This window comes from Oncorhynchus nerka, linkage group LG13 (genome assembly GCF_034236695.1).
Source record: "Oncorhynchus nerka isolate Pitt River linkage group LG13, Oner_Uvic_2.0, whole genome shotgun sequence".
Classification (NCBI taxonomy): domain Eukaryota; kingdom Metazoa; phylum Chordata; class Actinopteri; order Salmoniformes; family Salmonidae; genus Oncorhynchus; species Oncorhynchus nerka.
Window position 1 is genome coordinate 97,009,535 of NC_088408.1, and position 21,633 is coordinate 97,031,167.

At 48.8% G+C, this 21,633-nt stretch overlaps 1 protein-coding gene across 2 annotated transcripts in view; it reads left to right on the forward strand.

Moving 5' to 3' along the window:
* LOC115124246 (anthrax toxin receptor 2-like) overlaps positions 1 to 21,633 on the forward strand; it is a 218,934-nt gene that overhangs the window by 23,205 nt on the left and 174,096 nt on the right. For both annotated transcript variants that reach the window (XM_065026883.1, XM_065026882.1), the window contains exons 7-9: positions 13,670 to 13,730; positions 16,695 to 16,790; positions 20,345 to 20,414. In XM_065026883.1, the coding sequence (XP_064882955.1) occupies positions 13,670 to 13,730; positions 16,695 to 16,790; positions 20,345 to 20,414 (227 nt within the window). The remainder of the gene's footprint in view (positions 1 to 13,669; positions 13,731 to 16,694; positions 16,791 to 20,344; positions 20,415 to 21,633) is intronic.

The window sequence follows — 21,633 nt, forward strand, 5'->3', positions numbered from 1 at the left end:
GCCATGTCTCCTCAGTACTGTGTCTGTTTCCTCCAACATGGCCGTGTCTCCTCAGTACTGTCTGTTTCCTCCAACATGGCGGTGTCTCCTCAGTACTGTCTGTTTCCTCCAACATGGCCGTGTCTCCTCAGTACTGTCTATTTCCTCCAACATGGCCGTGTCTCCTCAGTACTGTGTCTGTTTCCTCCAACATGGCCGTGTCTCCTCAGTACTGTGTCTGTTTCCTCCAACATGGCCGTGTCTCCTCAGTACTGTGTCTGTTTCCTCCAACATGGCCGTGTCTCCTCAGTACTGTGTCTGTTTCCTCCAACATGGCCGTGTCTCCTCAGTACTGTGTCTGTTTCCTCCAACATGGCCGTGTCTCCTCAGTACTGTGTCTGTTTCCTCCAACATGGCCGTGTCTCCTCAGTACTGTCTGTTTCCTCCAACATGGCCGTGTCTCCTCAGTACTGTGTCTGTTTCCTCCAACATGGCCGTGTCTCCTCAGTACTGTCTGTTTCCTCCAACATGGCCGTGTCTCCTCAGTACTGTGTCTGTTTCCTCCAACATGGCCGTGTCTCCTCAGTACTGTGTCTGTTTCCTCCAACATGGCCGTGTCTCCTCAGTACTGTGTCTGTTTCCTGCAACATGGTCGTGTCTCCTCAGTACCGTGTCTGTTTCCTCCAACATGGCCGTGTCTCCTCAGTACTGTCTGTTTCCTGCAACATGGTCGTGTCTCCTCAGTACCGTGTCTGTTTCCTCCAACATGGCCGTGTCTCCTCAGTACTGTCTGTTTCCTGCAACATGGTCGTGTCTCCTCAGTACTGTCTATTTCCTCCAACATGGCCGTGTCTCCTCAGTACTGTGTCTGTTTCCTCCAACATGGCCGTGTCTCCTCAGTACTGTCTGTTTCCTCCAACATGGCCGTGTCTCCTCAGTACTGTCTGTTTCCTCCAACATGGCCGTGTCTCCTCAGTACTGTGTCTGTTTCCTCCAACATGGCCGTGTCTCCTCAGTACTGTGTCTGTTTCCTGCAACATGGTCGTGTCTCCTCAGTACCGTGTCTGTTTCCTCCAACATGGCCGTGTCTCCTCAGTACTGTCTGTTTCCTGCAACATGGTCGTGTCTCCTCAGTACCGTGTCTGTTTCCTCCAACATGGCCGTGTCTCCTCAGTACTGTCTATTTCCTCCAACATGGCCGTGTCTCCTCAGTACTGTCTGTTTCCTCCAACATGGCCGTGTCTCCTCAGTACTGTCTGTTTCCTCCAACATGTCCGTGTCTCTTCAGTACTGTCTGTTTCCTCCAACATGGCCGTGTCTCCTCAGTACTGTGTCTGTTTCCTCCAACATGGCCGTGTCTCCTCAGTACTGTGTCTGTTTCCTCCAACATGGTCGTGTCTCCTCAGTACTGTCTGTTTCCTCCAACATGGCCGTGTCTCCTCAGTACTGTGTCTGTTTCCTCCAACATGGCCGTGTCTCCTCAGTACTGTCTGTTTCCTCCAACATGTCCGTGTCTCCTCAGTACTGTCTGTTTCCTCCAACATGGCCGTGTCTCCTCAGTACTGTCTGTTTCCTCCAACATGGCCGTGTCTCCTCAGTACTGTCTGTTTCCTCCAACATGGCCGTGTCTCCTCAGTACTGTCTGTTTCCTCCAACATGGCCGTGTCTCCTCAGTACTGTCTGTTTCCTCCAACATGGCCGTGTCTCCTCAGTACTGTGTCTGTTTCCTCCAACATGGCCGTGTCTCCTCAGTACTGTCTGTTTCCTCCAACATGGCCGTGTCTCCTCAGTACTGTCTCTGTTTCCTCCCACAAGGTCGTGTCTCCTCAGTACTGTATCTGTTTCCTCCCACATGGCCGTGTCTCCTCAGTACTGTCTGTTTCCTCCCACATGGCCGTGTCTCCTCAGTACTGTCTGTTTCCTCCAACATGGCCGTGTCTCCTCAGTACTGTGTCTGTTTCCTCCAACATGGCCGTGTCTCCTCAGTAATGTCTGTTTCCTCCAACATGGCCGTGTCTCCTCAGTACTGTCTGTTTCCTCCAACATGGCCGTGTCTCCTCAGTACTGTCTATTTCCTCCAACATGGTCGTGTCTCCTCAGTACTGTCTGTTTCCTCCAACATGGCCGTGTCTCCTCAGTACTGTCTGTTTCCTCCCACATGGTCGTGTCTCCTCAGTACTGTGTCTGTTTCCTCCCACATGGCCGTGTCTCCTCAGTACTGTCTGTTTCCTCCAACATGGCCGTGTCTCCTCAGTACTGTCTGTTTCCTCCAACATGGCCGTGTCTCCTCAGTACTGTTTCTGTTTCCTCCAACATGGCCGTGTCTCCTCAGTACTGTCTGTTTCCTCCAACATGGCCGTGTCTCCTCAGTACTGTCTGTTTCCTCCAACATGGCCGTGTCTCCTCAGTACTGTGTCTGTTTCCTCCAACATGGCCGTGTCTCCTCAGTACTGTCTGTTTCCTCCAACATGGCCGTGTCTCCTCAGTACTGTCTGTTTCCTCCAACATGGCCGTGTCTCCTCAGTACTGTCTGTTTCCTCCAACATGGCCGTGTCTCCTCAGTACTGTCTGTTTCCTCCAACATGGCCGTGTCTCCTCAGTACTGTGTCTGTTTCCTCCAACATGGCCGTGTCTCCTCAGTACTGTGTCTGTTTCCTCCAACATGGCCGTGTCTCCTCAGTACTGTGTCTGTTTCCTCCAACATGGCCGTGTCTCCTCAGTACTGTGTCTGTTTCCTCCAACATGGCCGTGTCTCCTCAGTACTGTGTCTGTTTCCTCCAACATGGCCGTGTCTCCTCAGTACTGTGTCTGTTTCCTCCAACATGGCCGTGTCTCCTCAGTACTGTGTCTGTTTCCTCCAACATGGCCGTGTCTCCTCAGTACTGTGTCTGTTTCCTGCAACATGGTCGTGTCTCCTCAGTACCGTGTCTGTTTCCTCCAACATGGCCGTGTCTCCTCAGTACTGTCTGTTTCCTGCAACATGGTCGTGTCTCCTCAGTACCGTGTCTGTTTCCTCCAACATGGCCGTGTCTCCTCAGTACTGTCTGTTTCCTGCAACATGGTCGTGTCTCCTCAGTACTGTCTATTTCCTCCAACATGGCCGTGTCTCCTCAGTACTGTCTGTTTCCTCCAACATGGCCGTGTCTCCTCAGTACTGTCTGTTTCCTCCAACATGTCCGTGTCTCTTCAGTACTGTCTGTTTCCTCCAACATGGCCGTGTCTCCTCAGTACTGTGTCTGTTTCCTCCAACATGGTCGTGTCTCCTCAGTACTGTCTGTTTCCTCCAACATGGCCGTGTCTCCTCAGTACTGTGTCTGTTTCCTCCAACATGGCCGTGTCTCCTCAGTACTGTCTGTTTCCTCCAACATGGCCGTGTCTCTTCAGTACTGTCTGTTTCCTCCAACATGGCCGTGTCTCCTCAGTACTGTCTGTTTCCTGCAACATGGTCGTGTCTCCTCAGTACCGTGTCTGTTTCCTCCAACATGGCCGTGTCTCCTCAGTACTGTCTGTTTCCTCCAACATGTCCGTGTCTCTTCAGTACTGTCTGTTTCCTCCAACATGGCCGTGTCTCCTCAGTACTGGGTCTGTTTCCTCCAACATGGTCGTGTCTCCTCAGTACTGTCTGTTTCCTCCAACATGGCCGTGTCTCCTCAGTACTGTGTCTGTTTCCTCCAACATGGCCGTGTCTCCTCAGTACTGTGTCTGTTTCCTCCCACATGGCCGTGTCTCCTCAGTACTGTCTGTTTCCTCCAACATGGCCGTGTCTCCTCAGTACTGTCTGTTTCCTCCAACATGGCCGTGTCTCCTCAGTACTGTTTCTGTTTCCTCCAACATAGCCGTGTCTCCTCAGTACTGTCTGTTTCCTCCAACATGGCCGTGTCTCCTCAGTACTGTCTGTTTCCTCCAACATGGCCGTGTCTCCTCAGTACTGTGTCTGTTTCCTCCAACATGGCCGTGTCTCCTCAGTACTGTCTGTTTCCTCCAACATGGCCGTGTCTCCTCAGTACTGTCTGTTTCCTCCAACATGGCCGTGTCTCCTCAGTACTGTCTGTTTCCTCCAACATGGCCGTGTCTCCTCAGTACTGTCTATTTCCTCCAACATGGCCGTGTCTCCTCAGTACTGTGTCTGTTTCCTCCAACATGGCCGTGTCTCCTCAGTACTGTCTGTTTCCTCCAACATGGCCGTGTCTCCTCAGTACTGTGTCTGTTTCCTCCAACATGGCCGTGTCTCCTCAGTACTGTGTCTGTTTCCTCCAACATGGCCGTGTCTCCTCAGTACTGTGTCTGTTTCCTCCAACATGGCCGTGTCTCCTCAGTACTGTGTCTGTTTCCTCCAACATGGCCGTGTCTCCTCAGTACTGTGTCTGTTTCCTCCAACATGGCCGTGTCTCCTCAGTACTGTCTGTTTCCTCCAACATGGCCGTGTCTCCTCAGTACTGTGTCTGTTTCCTCCAACATGGCCGTGTCTCCTCAGTACTGTGTCTGTTTCCTGCAACATGGTCGTGTCTCCTCAGTACCGTGTCTGTTTCCTCCAACATGGCCGTGTCTCCTCAGTACTGTCTGTTTCCTGCAACATGGTCGTGTCTCCTCAGTACCGTGTCTGTTTCCTCCAACATGGCCGTGTCTCCTCAGTACTGTCTGTTTCCTGCAACATGGTCGTGTCTCCTCAGTACTGTCTGTTTCCTGCAACATGGCCGTTGAACAGCCTGACAGTTTAACAGTTAGTCATTGGCCTCAGGGTGACACTAGTCATACTTCTCAGGGTGACACTAGTCATACTTCTCAGGGTGACACTAGTCATACTTCTCAGGGTGACACTAGTCATACTTCTCAGGGTGACACTAGTCATACTTCTCAGACAAAGGAAATATTCAGCCACTATTGACGGACAGTAGTGGGCGGGACATTCTCCCATGCAACTCCTCCTAGCCGCAGAGCTGCAAAGCATTGATCAGCTGAAAGATTGTTTCGAGTCCAAATGAAACACAGAGCATTCTCTCCGGTGATATGTAATATTGGACGCTGCTGTACGAGCAGGCCTCGTTGCTCCTCACTCGGATTTCTAGGATTTGAGATCATCTGTGCAGCTTTCGGCTTTCTTTCCGTGGTGACTTCACGACAAATGTTCCAGACAAGTCAGAGCCACTTCTCATCGTTTTGTTTTACATGAAGTGTTTTCATGAGCAGTTTTGAAAGCCCGACTAGTAGTGACTTCACATAGTAAATGAGGACAGGAAGTACTGTACAAACACTGTTAGTTCAACCCAATGTTTTGATTGTTGACTGGAGTGTAATAAGGAAGTTGTATTTGTCACAAGCACATTGAAATGCCTTGGAAGCACTTCTTTACAGCAAGAGTAAATATCAAAATAGTATAAAAACTGGAGAAATAAGAAATAAGATCGGAAGAGAAAGTCAGCTATATACAGGGTCGGCTATATACAGGGTCGGCTATATACAGGGTCGGCTATATACAGGGTCAGCTATATACAGGTCAGCTATATACAGGGTATACAGGGTCGGCTATATACAGGTCAGCTATATACAGGTCAGCTATATACAGGGTAAGCTATATACAGGGTCGGCTATATACAGGGTCGGCTATATACAGGGTCGGCTATATACAGGGTATACAGGGTCGGCTATATACAGGTCAGCTATATACAGGTCAGCTATATACAGGTCAGCTATATACAGGGTAAGCTATATACAGGGTCGGCTATATACAGGGTTGGCTATATACAGGGTCGGCTATATACAGGGTCGGGTATATATACAGGGTCAGCTATATACAGGGTCGGCTATATACAGGGTCGGCTATATACAGGGTCGGCTATATACAGGGTCGGCTATATACAGGGTAGGCTATATACAGGGTTGGCTATATACAGGGTCGGCTATATACAGGGTCGGCTATATACAGGTCAGCTATATACAGGGTAAGCTATATACAGGGTCGGCTATATACAGGGTCGGCTATATACAGGGTCGGCTATATACAGGGTCGGCTATATACAGGGTAGGCTATATACAGGGTCGGCTATATACAGCTATATACAGGGTCAGCTATATACAGGGTATACAGGGTCAGCTATATACAGGGTAAGCTATATACAGGGTCGGCTATATACAGGGTATACAGGGTCAGCTATATACAGGGTCGGCTATATACAGGGTATACAGGGTCAGCTATATACAGGGTCGGCTATATACAGGGTATACAGGGTCAGCTATATACAGGGTATACAGGGTCAGCTATATACAGGGTCAGCTATATACAGGGTCGGCTATATACAGGGTATACAGGGTCAGCTATATACAGGGTATACAGGGTCAGCTATATACAGGGTCAGCTATATACAGGGTCAGCTATATACAGGGTCAGCTATATACAGGGTATACAGGGTCAGCTATATACAGGGTCAGCTATATACAGGGTCGGCTATATACAGGGTCAGCTATATACAGGGTCAGCTATATACAGGGTCGGCTATATACAGGGTCGGCTATATACAGGGTCAGCTATATACAGGGTCAGCTATATACAGGGTCAGCTATATACAGGGTCGGCCATATACAGGGTATACAGGGTCAGCTATATACAGGGTCCACTATATACAGGGTCAGCTATATACAGGGTTGGCTATATACTGGGTATACAGGGTCAGCTATATACAGGGTCGGCTATATACAGGGTCGGCTATATACAGGGTCAGCTATATACAGGGTAGGCTATATACAGGGTCAGCTATATACAGGGTCAGCTATATACAGGGTCAGCTATATACAGGGTCAGCTATATACAGGGTCAGCTATATACAGGGTCAGCTATATACAGGGTATACAGGGTCAGCTATATACAGGGTCGGCTATATACAGGGTCAGCTATATACAGGGACAGCTATATACAGGGTCAGCTATATACAGGGTAGGCTATATACAGGGTATACAGGGTCAGCTATATACAGGGTCAGCTATATACAGGGTATACAGGGTCGGCTATATACAGGTCAGCTATATACAGGTCAGCTATATACAGGGTAAGCTATATACAGGGTCGGCTATATACAGGGTTGGCTATATACAGGGTCGGCTATATACAGGGTCGGCTATATACAGGGTCAGCTATATACAGGGTCAGCTATATACAGGGTCAGGTATATACAGGGTCAGCTATATACAGGGTAGCTATATACAGGGTCAGCTATATACAGGGTCAGCTATATACAGGGTATACAGGGTCAGCTATATACAGGGTAGGCTATATACAGGGTATACAGGGTATATATACAGGGTCAGCTATATACAGGGTATACAGGGTAAGCTATATACAGGTCAGCTCAGGCTATATACAGGGTCGGCTATATACAGGGTCAAGCTATATACAGGGTCGGCTATATACAGGGTCGGCTATATACAGGGTCGGCTATATACAGGGTCGGCTATATAAAGCTATATACAGGGTCAGCTATATACAGGGTATACAGGGTCAGCTATATACAGGGTAAGCTATATACAGGGTCGGCTATATACAGGGTATACAGGGTCAGCTATATACAGGGTCGGCTATATACAGGGTATACAGGGTCAGCTATATACAGGGTCGGCTATATACAGGGTATACAGGGTCAGCTATATACAGGGTATACAGGGTCAGCTATATACAGGGTCGGCTATATACAGGGTATACAGGGTCAGCTATATACAGGGTCAGCTATATACAGGGTCAGCTATATACAGGGTATACAGGGTCAGCTATATACAGGGTCAGCTATATACAGGATCGGCTATATACAGGGTCAGCTATATACAGGGTCAGCTATATACAGGGTAGGCTATATACAGGGCCGGCTATATACAGGGTCAGCTATATACAGGGTCAGCTATATACAGGGTAGGCTATATACAGGGTATACAGGGTCAGCTATATACAGGGTCAGCTATATACAGGGTCGGCTATATACAGGGTCGGCTATATACAGGGTCGGCTATATACAGGGTCGGCTATATACAGGGTCGGCTATATACAGGGTCGGCTATATACAGGGTCGGCTATATACAGGGTCGGCTATATACAGGGTCGGCTATATACAGGTTCGGCTATATACAGGGTCGGCTATATACAGGGTCGGCTATATACAGGGTCGGCTATATACAGGGTATACAGGGTCAGCTATATACAGGGTCGGCTATATACAGGGTCGGCTATATACAGGGTCGGCTATATACAGGGTCGGCTATATACAGGGTAAGCTATATACAGGGTCGGCTATATACAGGGTCGGCTATATACAGGGTCGGCTATATACAGGGTAGGCTATATACAGGGTCGGCTATATACAGGGTCGGCTATATACAGGGTAGGCTATATACAGGGTAGGCTATATACAGGGTCGGCTATATACAGGGTCAGCTATATACAGGGTCAGCTATATACAGGGTATACAGGGTCAGCTATATACAGGGTCGGCTATATACAGGGTATACAGGGTCAGCTATATACAGGGTCAGCTATATACAGGGTCAGCTATATACAGGGTATACAGGGTCAGCTATATACAGGGTCAGCTATATACAGGGTCGGCTATATACAGGGTCGGCTATATACAGGGTCAGCTATATACAGGGTCAGCTATATACAGGGTCAGCTATATACAGGGTCAGCTATATACAGGGTCAGCTATATACAGGGTATACAGGGTCAGCTATATACAGGGTCGGCTATATACAGGGTATACAGGGTCAGCTATATACAGGGTTAGCTATATACAGGGTCGGCTATATACAGGGTCGGCTATATACAGGGTATACAGGGTCAGCTATATACAGGGTCAGCTATATACAGGGTCGGCTATATACAGGGTAAGCTATATACAGGGTCGGCTATATACAGGGTAGGCTATATACAGGGTCGGCTATATACAGGGTCGGCTATATACAGGGTCAGCTATATACAGGGTCGGCTATATACAGGGTAGGCTATATACAGGGTAGGCTATATACAGGGTAGGCTATATACAGGGTCGGCTATATACAGGGTCGGCTATATACAGGGTCAGCTATATCAAGGTCAGCTATATACAAGGTCAGCTATATACAGGGTCAGCTATATACAAGGTCAGCTATAGTTGAAGTCGGAAGTTTACATACACCTTAGCCAAATACATTTAAACTCAGTTTTTCACAATTCCTGACATTTAATCCAAGTAAAAATTCCCTGTCTTAGGTCAGTTAGAATCACCACTTTATTTTAAGAAAGTGAAATGTCAGAATAATAGTAGAGAGAATTATTTATTTCAGCTTTTATTTCTTTCATCACTTTCCCAGTGGGTCAGAAGTTTACATACACTCAATTAGCATTTGGTAGCATTGCCTTTAAATAGTTTAACTTCGATTAAAGTTTTGGGTAGCCTTCCACAAGCTTCCCACAATAAGTTGGGTGAGTTTTGGTCCATTCCTCCTGACACAGCTGGTGTAACTGAGTCAGGTTTGTAGGCCTCCTTGCTCGCACCTGCTTTTTCAGTTCTGCCCACAAATGTTCTATAGGATTGAGGTCAGGGCTTTGTGATGGTCACTCCAATACCTTGACTTTGTTGTCCCTAAGCCATTTTGCCACAACTTTGGAAGTATGCTTGGGGTCATTGTCCATTTGGAAGAACCATTTGCGACCAAGCTTTAACTTCCTGACTGATGTCTTGAGATGTTGCTTCAATATATCCACATAATGTTCCTCCCTCATGATGCCATCTATTTTGTGAAGTGCACCAAATATAACGATGGTCATTGTGGCCAAACAGTTCTATTTTTGTGTCATCAGACCAGAGGACATTTCTCCAAAAAGTACGATCTTTGTCCCCATGTGCAGTTAGTTGTAAACCGTAGTCTGGCTTTTTTATGGCGGTTTTGGAGCAGTGACCTCTTCCTTGCTGAGTGGCCTTTCAAGTTATGTCGATATAGGACTTGTTTTACTGTGGATATAGATACTTTTGTACCTGTTTCCTCCAGCATCTTCACAAGGTCCTTTGCTGTTGTTCTGGGATTGATTTACACTTTTCTCACCAAAGTACTTTCATCTCTAGGAGACAGAACGCGTCTCCTTCCTGAGCGGTATGACGGCTGCGTGGTCCCATGATGTTTATACTTGCATAATATTGTTTGTACAGATGAACGTGGCATTTGAATATAGCACCAAAGGATGTACCAGACTTGTTTTTTTTCTGTGGTCTTGGCTGATTTTTTTATATTTTCCCATAATGTGACTCAAATTATGTCAATTAGCCTATCAGACTCTTCTTAAGCCACGACATCATTTTCTGGAATTTTCAAAGCTCTTTAAAAACACAGTCAACTTAGTGTATGTAAACCTCTGACCCACTGGAATTGTGATACAGTGAATTATAAGTGAAATGATCTGTCTGTCTGTAAACAATTGTTGGAAAAATGACTTGTGTCATGCACAAAGTAGATGTCCTAACCGACTTGCCAAATCTATAGTTTGTTAACAAGAAATGTGTGTTTTAATGACTCCAACCTAAGTTTATGTAAACTTCTGACTTCAACTGTATACAGTATATTTGGAAAGTGTTCAGACCCCTTGACCTTTTCCACATTTTGTTACGTTACAGCCTCGTTCTAAAATTGATAACATACTTTTTTACCTCATCAATCTACACACAATTCCCCATAATGACATCATAATACCCCATAATGACATCATAATACCCCATAATGACATCATAATACCCCATAATGACATCATAATGACATCATAATACCCCATAATGACATCATAATTTGACAAAATCAAAACAGAAATCACCTAATTTACATAGGTATTCAGACACTTTGCTATGAGACTCGACATTGAGCTCAGGTGCATCCTGTTTCCATTGATCATCCTTGAGATATATACATGTAAACGGGGCTGAATACTAATGGTAATATACTAGTGGTAATATATACATGTAAACAGGAGTACTAGTGACCAGTAACAGGATAAATAGATAGATACTAATATATACATGTAAACAGGAGTAATAGTGACCAGGAACATAATAAATAGATAGATATTAATATATACATGTAAACAGGAGTAATAGTGACTAGGAACATAATAAATAGATACATACTAATATATACATGTAAACAGGAGTAATAGTGACCAGGAACATAATAAATAGATAGATATTAATATATACATGTAAACAGGAGTACTAGTGACCAGTAACAGGATAAATAGATAGATATTAATGGTAATTAACAATCACTTATCAACAGTGTAATGGGAGTGAACCATCTCATCAGTAATCATGAGAATCCAAAGACCATCAATAACCTACAGAACTTGAGACAAACGCATGCAGTATTAATCCATGGAACGCCTTGATTGGCTTGATTGGCCAAAATAGCAAAAAATGTTTGTGGCCGCACCCCGCTGGGCATATAGCGCTGCCGCCAGCGATGAGATTCACCATTAAGTTAGTTTGGTTCATACACAACATACTTACAGTAATCATATGGGGCGGCAGGGTAGCCTAGTGGTTAGAGTGTAGAGGCGGCAGGGTAGCCTAGTGGTTAGAGTGTAGAGGCGGCAGGGTAGCCTAGTGGTTAGAGTGTAGAGGCGGCAGGGTAGCCTAGTGGTTAGAGTGTAGAGGCGGCAGGGTAGCCTAGTGGTTAGAGTGTAGAGGCGGCAGGGTAGCCTAGTGGTTAGAGTGTAGAGGCGGCAGGGTAGCCTAGTGGTTAGAGTGTAGAGGCGGCAGGGTAGCCTAGTGGTTAGAGTGTAGAGGCGGCAGGGTAGCCTAGTGGTTAGAACGTTGGACTAGTAACCGGAAGGTAGCCTAGTGGTTAGAACGTTGGACTAGTAACCAGCAGGTAGCCTAGTGGTTAGAACGTTGGACTAGTAACCGGAAGGTTGCAAGTTCAAAGCCCCGAGCTAACAAGGTACAAATCTGTCGTTCTGCCCCTGAACAGGCAGTTAACCCACTGTTCCTAGGCCATCATTGAAAATAAGAATTTGTTCTTAACTGACTTGCCTGGTTAAATAAAGGTTAAAGAAAAATATGATGTGACCCTGATGACTGATGGGTCTCTACACATCTCAACCTATATTTACTTAAAGGTACGATCTGGGAATCTGTTACAATGGTCCTTTTTTAAATGAATGATGACTGACTGCCAGTCCGTTTATCTAGAGGACTGTGTGAATCTACCAGAGGTTTATATTTCCCCACATCCTTTTTCTGCATAACAAATCCAGGTGGCGGGGCTGCCATATTTCTGAAATACAAAATCACAGATTGTACCTTTTTTTAAAGGTTCCAAATCAGACTGTCATATTTAATAACGCCCTGGTAACTGCTCTCTCCACTTCAGCTTGAAGTTTCCGTGGCGACGTCCATGAGGGGTCCAAGTGCCATATATTTGCCGTTAATATGCTCCTTTTATTTAACCGATTGTGTACCGGTGGATTTGCATAGTTTGCCCTTTGTTGATTTATTGGCGTAGTAGGAGATAATGCGATGGCATGACAGTCGGCTCACAGAGAAGGCCTTTTTATAGGATAATGCCGCCTCAGGGTTTTAAATAGAACGGAGGAATGGGATGGTCTGGTATAATTTCCCCATAAAGGTTTTACATAGCTCCCTCATCTCTCTGTCTCCCCCGTCCTCCCCCCACATAGTTCCCTCATCTCTCTGTCGCCCCCGTTCACCCCCCACATAGCTCTCTCATCTCTCTGTCTCCCCCACTCATCCCACATAGTTCCCTCATCTCTCTGTCGCCCCGTTCTCCCCCACATAGCTCTCTCTCCCCCACTCATCCCCCACACAGCTCTCTCTGTCGCCCCCGTTCTCCCCCACATAGCTCCCTCATCTCTCTCCCCCACTCAGCCCCCACACAGCTCTCTCTGTCGCCCCGTTCTCCCCCACATAGCGCCCTCTCTCCCCACTCAGCCCCCACACAGCTCTCTCTGTCGCCCCCGTTCTCCCTCCACATAGTGCCCTCTCTCCCCCACTCATCCCTCACACAGCTCTCTCTATCGCCCCGTTCTCCCCACATAGCGCCCTCTCTCTCCCCCACTCATCCCTCACACAGCTCTCTCTGTCGCCCCGTTCTCCCCCACATAGCACCCTCTCTCTCCCCCACTCATCCCCCACACAGCTCTCTCTGTCGCCCCCGTTCTCCCCCCACATAGCGCCCTCTCTCCCCACTCATCCCCCACACAGCTCTCTCTCTCGCCCCCGTTCTCCCCCACATAGTGCCCTCTCTCTCCCCACTCATCCTCCACACAGCTCTCTCTGTCTCCCCCATTCTCCCCCACATAGCACCCTCTCTCTCCTCCAATCATCCTCCACTCATGTCCCACATAGCTCTCTCTTTCTTCTCCTCTCTCCTCCTTTACATAGCTCTCTCTTTCTTCTCCTTTCTCTCCCACATAGCTTCCCCTCCCTTCTCCCCTCTCCCCGTCTAAAGCAGTTGGTTCAGCAGATCGAACAGGAGACGTTTCTAAGGTGTTACAGTCTAATCTGTCCTCCACAAGTCGACACAGTCTGATAACAACTGTGATATATCTATTATGCATCTGAGTAATGCTGCCGTATCCAGTGTGTGTGTGTGTGTGTGTGTGTGTGTGTGTGTGTGTGTGTGTGTGTGTGTGTGTGACTAATGTTGTCATATCCATTCCGTTCTGCAGATATTAAAGCAGTCCTGTACAGAGATCCTGACAGTAGAGCCGTCCAGTGTCTGCGTTAACCGTGAGTGGTGTATAGTGGTTGTGTGTCTTTGTGTGTATAGCTGTTGGTGTGTGTGTGGTTGTGTGTCTTTGTGTGTATAGCTGTTGTTGTGTGTGTATAGTTGTTGGTGTGTGTGTATAGTTTTGGTGTGTGTGTATAGTTGTTGTTGTGTGTGTATAGTTTTGGTGTGTGTATAGTTGTTGTTGTGTGTGTATAGTTGTTGGTGTGTGTGTGTGGTTCTGTGTCTTTGTGTGTATTGCTGTTGGTGTGTGTGTGGTTGTGTGTCTTTGTGTGTATAGCTGTTGGTGTGTGTGTGGTTGTGTGTCTTTGTGTGTATAGCTGTTGGTGTGTGTGTGGTTGTGTGTCTTTGTGTGTATAGCTGTTGGTGTGTGGGTATAGTTATTGTTGTTGTGTGTGTATATAGTTGTTGGTGTGTGTGTGTATAGTTGTTGTTGGTGTGTATATAGTTGTTGGTGTGTGTATAGTTGTTGTTGATGTGTGTGTATTTAGTTGTTGGTGTGTATATAGTTGTTGGTGTGTGTGTATTTAGTTGTTGGTGTGTATATAGTTGTTGGTGTGTGTGTATATAGTTGTTGGTGTGTGTGTGTGTATAGTTGTTCCCACCAGGTTGGAAGGGATATTCTGTTTCTGTGTGTGTACAGATGTAAGATCTTAATTTGAGCCAGTTTGCTACAGCAGGATAATATTTTAATGTATTTTCCCTTTATTTAACTACTCAGTTAAGAACAAATTCTTATTTACAATGACGGCCTACCCCGGCCAAACCCTCCCCTAACCCAGACGATGCTGGGCCAAACCCTCCCCTAACCCAGACGATGCTGGGCCAAACCCTCCCCTAACCCAGATGATGCTGGGCCAAACCCTCCCCTAACCCAGATGATGCTGGGCAAAACCCTCCCCTAACCCAGACGATGCTGGGCCAAACCCTCCCCTAACCCAGATGATGCTGGGCAAAACCCTCCCCTAACCCAGACGATGCTGGGCCAAACCCTCCCCTAACCCAGATGATGCTGGGCCAAACCCTCCCCTAACCCAGACGATGCTGGGCCAAACCCTCCCCTAACCCAGACGATGCTGGGCCAAACCCTCCCCTAACCCAGACGATGCTGGGCCAAACCCTCCCCTAACCCAGATGATGGGCCAAATCCTCCCCTAACCCAGATGATGCTGGGCCAAACCCTCCCCTAACCCAGACGATGCTGGGCCAAACCCTCCCCTAACCCAGACGATGCTGGGCCAAACCCTCCCCTAACACAGATGATGCAGGGCCAAACCCTCCCCTAACCCAGACGATGCTGGGCCAAATCCTCCCTAACCCAGACGATGCTGGGCCAAACCCTCCCTAACCCAGACGATGCTGGGCCAAACCCTCCCTAACCCAGACGATGCTGGGCCAAACCCTCCCTAACCCAGATGATGCTGGGCCAAACCCTCCCTAACCCAGATGATGCTGGGCAAAACCCTCCCTAACCCAGACGATGCTGGGCCAAACCCTCCCTAACCCAGACGATGCTGGGCCAAACCCTCCCCTAACCCAGATGATGCTGGGCCAAAGACTCCCCCTAACCCAGATGATGCTGGGCCAAACCCTCCCTAACCCAGACGATGCTGGGCCAAACCCTCCCTAACCCAGACGATGCTGGGCCAAACCCTCCCTAACCCAGACGATGCTGGGCCAAACCTCCCTAACCCAGACGATGCTGGGCCAAACCCTCCCCTAACCCAGACGATGCTGGGCCAAACCCTCCCCTAACCCAGATGATGCTGGGCCAAATACTCCCCTAACCCAGATGATGCTGGGCCAAACCCTCCCCTAACCCAGACGATGCTGGGCCAAACCCTCCCCTAACCCAGATGATGGGCCAAATCCTCCCCTAACCCAGATGATGCTGGGCCAAACCCTCCCCTAACCCAGACGATGCTGGGCCAAACCCTCCCCTAACCCAGATGATGCTGGGCCAAACCCTCCCCTAAGACAGATGATGCTGGGCCAAACCCTCCCCTAACCCAGACGATGCTGGGCCAAATCCTCCCCTAACCCAGACGATGCTGGGCCAAACCCTCCCCTAACCCAGACGATGCTGGGCCAAACCCTCCCCTAACCCAGACGATGCTGGGACAAACCCTCCCCTAACCCAGACGATGCTGGGACAAACCCTCCCCTAACCCAGACGATGCTGGGACAAACCCTCCCCTAACCCAGACGATGCTGGGACAAACCCTCCCCTAACCCAGACGATGCTGGGTCAATTGTGCGCCGCACTATGGGACTCTCGATCATGGCCGCTCAAGGAACCCCTGTTATGTGGATTATCATTCTCTGTCTGTGTGTGTGTGTGTCTGCGTGTCTGTGTGCCTGTGTGTGTGTGTGAGCATATCTCCTGCGTCTGTGTGTTCTCCTCGGGCCCCTCTGCTCACCATCTCCTGCGTCTGTGTATTCTCCCAGGGCCCCTCTGTTCACCATCTCCTGCGTCTGTGTGTTCTCCCAGGGCCCCTCTGTTCACCATCTCCTGCGTCTGTGTGTTCTCCCAGGGCCCCTCTGTTCACCATCTCCTGCGTCTGTGTGTTCTCCCAGGGCCCCTCTGTTCACCATCTCCTGCGTCTGTGTGTTCTCCTAGGGCCCCTCTGTTCACTATCTCCTGCGTCTGTGTGTTCTCCTCGGGCCCCTCTGCTCACTATGTCCTGCGTCTGTGTGTTCTCCTAGGGCCCCTCTGTTCACTATCTCCTGCGTCTGTGTGTTCTCCTAGGGCCCCTCTGTTCACTATCTCCTGCGTCTGTGTGTTCTCCTAGGGCCCCTCTGTTCACTATCTCCTGCGTCTGTGTGTTCTCCTAGGGCCCCTCTGTTCACTATCTCCTGCGTCTGTGTGTTCTCCCAGGGCCCCTCTGTTCACTATCTCCTGCGTCTGTGTGTTCTCCTAGGGCCCCTCTGCTCACTATCTCCTATGTCTTTTTTACATAACACAGAGTCGTTTGACATCGTGCTGCGAGGGAACGGCTTCTCCGTGGGACGAGGCAACGACGGGGTTGTCTGTAGCTTCATAGTTGGCACGCAGACATACAGTAAGTACACACACACACACACACACACACACACACACACACACACACACACACACACACACAGACAGACACACAGAGAGAGAGAGACACACACACACACACAGACACAGACACACAGAGAGAGAGAGACACACACACGTATCTTACAGGAGCCATCTTAACATGTCAAGTGAAAGCCCCAACAGAATATAGAAGTGTGAGTGTTGTAAGGCCTATGTACTTTAGTAATTCAGTTTCTTATTGAAACATGTAGTCTGTTCTGTCAAGCAATACACAGTGGCAAGAAAAAGTATGTCAACCGTTTGGAATTACCTGGATTTCTGCATAAATTAGTTATCAAATTTGTTCTGATCTTTATCATAACGATAGACAAACAAAGTCTGCTTAATAAACTAAACACACAAATTATTGTATTTTTCTTGTCTGTATTGAATACATCATTTAAACATTTCACAGTGTAGGTTGGAAAAGGTATGTGAACCCCTAGGCTAATGACTTCTCCAAAAGCTAATTGGAGTCAGGAGTCAGCTAACCTGAGACGAGATAGTTAGTTAGAGCTGCCTTGCCCAAAAAAAAAGCACTCACAAAATTTGAGTTTGCTATTCACATGAAGCATTGCCTGATGTGAACCATGCCTCGAACAAAAGAGATGTCAGAAGACCTAAGATGAAGAATTGTTGACTTGCATAAAGCTGGAAAGGGTTACAAAAGTATCTCTAAAAGGCTTGAGACAAAGCTTAAGACAAATTGTCTATAAATGGAGCACTGTTGCTTCTCTCAGAGCACAGCGCAGAATGCTCAATGAGGTTAAGAAGAATCCTAGAGTGTCAGCTAAAGACTTACAGAAATCTCTGGAACATGCTAACATCTCTGTTGACGAGTCTATAAAACGTAAAACACTAAACAAGAATGGTGTTCATGGGAGGACACCACGGAAGAAGTCACTGCTGTCCAAAAAAAACATTGCTGCACGTCTGAAGTTCGCAAAAGAGCACCTGGATGTTCCACAGCGCTACTGGCAAAATATTCTGTGGACAGATGAAACTACAGTTCAGTTGTTTGCAAGGAACATACAACACTATGTGTGGAGAAAAAAAGGCACAGTACACCAACATCAAAACCTCATCCAAACTGTAAAGTATGGTGGAGGGAGCATCATGGTTTGGGGCTGCTTTGTTGCCTCAGGGCCTGGACAGCTTGCTATCATCGATGGGAAAACTAAATTCCCAAGTTTATCAAGACATTTTGCAGGAGAATGTGAGGCTATCTGTCCGCCAACTAAAGCTCAACAGAAGTTGGGTGATGCAACAGGAAAACGACCCAAAACACAGAAGTAAATCAGCAACAGAATAGCTTTAGAGAGTCCTGACCTCAACCCGATTGAGATGCTGTGGCATGACCTCAAGAGAGCAGTTAACACCAGACAACCCAAGAATATTGCAACCCAAGAATACCAAATTCCTCCTGACCGTTGTGCAGGTCTGATCCACAACCACAGAAAACGTTTGGTTGAGTTTATTACTGCCAAAGGAGAGTCAACCAGTTAATTCCCACTCTACCCCTCTACCCCTTTCCCCACTCTACCCCTTTCCCCCTTCTACCCCTTTCCCCCCTCTACCCCTTTCCCCCTTTCCCCACTCTACCCCCTTTCCCCTTCTACCCCTTTCCCCCTCTACCCCTTTCCCCCTTCTACCCCTTTCCCCCTCTACCCCTTTCCCCCTTTCCCCCTTCTACCCCTTTCCCCCTCTACCCCTTTCCCCCTTTCCCCACTCTACCCCTTTCCCCCTCTACCCCTTTCCCCCTTTCCCCACTCTACCCCTTTTTCCCCCTTCTACCCCTTTCCCCTTTCCCCCTTCTACCCCTTTCCCCCTTTCCCCACTCTACCCCTTTCCCCCTTCTACCCCTTTCCCCCTTTCCCCACTCTACCCCTTTCCCCACTCTACCCCTTTCCCCCTTCTACCCCTTTCCCCCTTCTACCCCTTTCCCCTCTACCCCTTTCCCCCTTTCCCCACTCTACCCCTTTCCCCCTTCTACCCCTTTCCCCCTTTTTCCCCCTTTCCCCACTCTACCCCTTTCCCCCTTCTACCCCTTTCCCCCTCTACCCCTTTCCCCCTTTCCCCACTCTACCCCTTTCCCCCTCTACCCCTTTCCCCCTTTCCCCACTCTATCCCTTTCCCCCTTCTACCCCTTTCCCCTTCTACCCCTTTCCCCTTCTACCCCTTTCCCCCTTTCCCCACTCTACCCCTTTCCCCACTCTACCCCTTTCCCCCTCTACCCCTTTCCCCACTCTACCCCTTTCCCCACTCTACCCCTCTACCCCTTTCCCCCTCTACCCCTTTCCCCCTCTACCCCTTTCCCCACTCTACCCCTCTACCCCTTTCCCCACTCTACCCCTTTCCCCACTCTACCCCTTTCCCCACTCTACCCCTCTCCCCTCTCTCCCACTATACCCCTTTCCCCCTCTCTCCCACTCTCTCCCCGTCTCTCCCCGTCTCTCCCACTCTCTCCCGTCTCTCCCACTCTCTCCCCGTCTCTCCCCGTCTCTCCCACTCTCTCCCCGTCTCTCCCACTCTCTCCCCGTCTCTCCCCGTCTCTCCCCGTCTCTCCCACTCTCTCCCCGTCTCTCCCCGTCTCTCCCACTCTCTCCCCGTCTCTCTCACTCTCTCCCCGTCTCTCCCCGTCTCTCCCACTCTCCCCCTCTCTCCCACTCTCTCCCCGTCTCTCCCTCTCTCTCCCCGTCTCTCCCACTCTCTCCCCGTCTCTCCCACTCTCTCCCCGTCTCTCCCCCTCTCTCCCCGTCTCTCCCACTCTCTCCCCGTCTCTCCCACTCTCTCCCCGTCTCTCCCACTCTCTCCCCGTCTCTCCCACTCTCTCCCCGTCTCTCCCCCGTCTCTCCCACTCTCTCCCCGTCTCTCCCCGTCTCTCCCTCTCTCCCCGTCTCTCCCCCTCTCTCCCCCTCTCTCCCCGTCTCTCCCACTCTCTCCCGTCTCTCCCCGTCTCTCCCCGTCTCTCCCACTCTCTCCCCGTCTCTCCCCGTCTCTCCCCGTCTCTCCCACTCTCTCCCCGTCTCTCCCACTCTCTCCCCGTCTCTCCCACTCTCTCCCCGTCTCTCCCACTCTCTCCCCCTCTCTCCCCGTCTCTCCCCGTCTCTCCCGTCTCTCCCCGTCTCTCCCACTCTCTCCCCGTCTCTCCCCGTCTCTCCCGTCTCTCCCACTCTCTCCCCGTCTCTCCCACTCTCTCCCCGTCTCTCCCCCCGTCTCTCCCACTCTCCCCCGTCTCTCCCCACTCTCTCCCGTCTCTCCCACTCTTTCCCCGTCTCTCCCACTCTCTCCCCGTCTCTCCCACTCTCTCCCCGTCTCTCCCCGTCTCTCCCCGTCTCTCCCCGTCTCTCCCCGTCTCTCCCACTCTCTCCCCCTCTCTCCCCGTCTCTCCCACTCTCTCCCCGTCTCTCCCACAAGTCAATTGTGTGTGTGTGTGTGTGTGTGTGTGTGTGTGTGTGTGTGAGCCTGAGTGTGGTAGTGTGCAGGGAAGTCATTCTTGTCTTTATTTTCCAGATCAGAAGCCAAGTGTTGTGCGGAACGATTATCTCCTGTGTCCTGCACCAATGCTCTATGCAGTCGGACAGTAAGTAGCCAATGAGACGGTGGTTCCATAAAGGTGTGTGTGTGTGTGTGTGTGTGTGTGTGTGTGTGAACACATCCCCACTGACATTCCAAAACCGTACCGGTGTCTCTATGCTCTCACACACTTTCCACAATTTGAAAGCACTTGAGACATGTATTTAACTTATGGTCTGGCCAAAAAACAGAAAGGCACTGCAGAGCTCAAGAACTGAAATTGAGTATGTAGAGATTATTCTTCCCCCACGGTTTTATTAATCCTCAAACACAACAACACCTTCTACTTATGTTCTCTCTTTGACTCCTATCTAAAATAGTATGATTGTATTGCAGGGAAATGTGGTCCAGAACATATCAAAATCAGAAACGTTCCATGAGATTTTAAAATGTATAGCAAGTTGATCTACTCACAATCCGACAGTAACATCATCTCATGTAAATCCACTCAAATGTCCTAATCCAAAACTGCTGCTGATAACATGTTTTTTTTTACAATTGTCCTTTGGTATTAAAGTTTTCAATGTAGAATTGACCCTATTTCTCCTTCAGTATAGAGCACACTGGGGCGGCAGGGTAGCCTAGTGGTTAGAGCGTTGGACTAGTAACCGGAAGGTTACAAGTTCAAACCCCCGAGCTGTCATTCTGCCCCTGAACAGGCAGTTAACCCCACTGTTCCTAGGCCGTCATTGAAAATAAGAATTTGTTCTTAACTGACTTGCCTAGTAAAATAAAGGTTAAATTTAAAATTGGGCCAGGGCCCGTATTCACAGAGGCTTAGGGAAGGAGAGCTAAATCTCTGATCAGTTTTGCCTGTTAGATCATGATGACTAGGAGGGAAGAACCTGATCCTAGATCCCAGTACTCATTCTGTGAGATTCTTTGTGAAAACATGCCCTGACGGAACCTGAACTCCTCCTGCTCTTGTAAACTGAAGAGTCTTGCTTAATTAACTCTTGGCATGGCCACGCTGACCCATTAAGTAGTTAGCTGTTAGGCCCGGTGCAACGGGGCTGGGGCGGGCCAGGGTAGTGGGTAAACACATCTGTTCTGGGGCTTTTAAAGGGTTGTGTGACAGATGCAGCGATTCCCTTCTCCACGCTCTCTTCATTTAAATAATTCACCGTGCTACTGTGACAATCCCCTTTCCTGCCCATCCCTGCCCCCCCCGACCACCTGCATCATGGAATCATGCAACGTCTGAAAGTTCTGTTTCCGACTCCGTC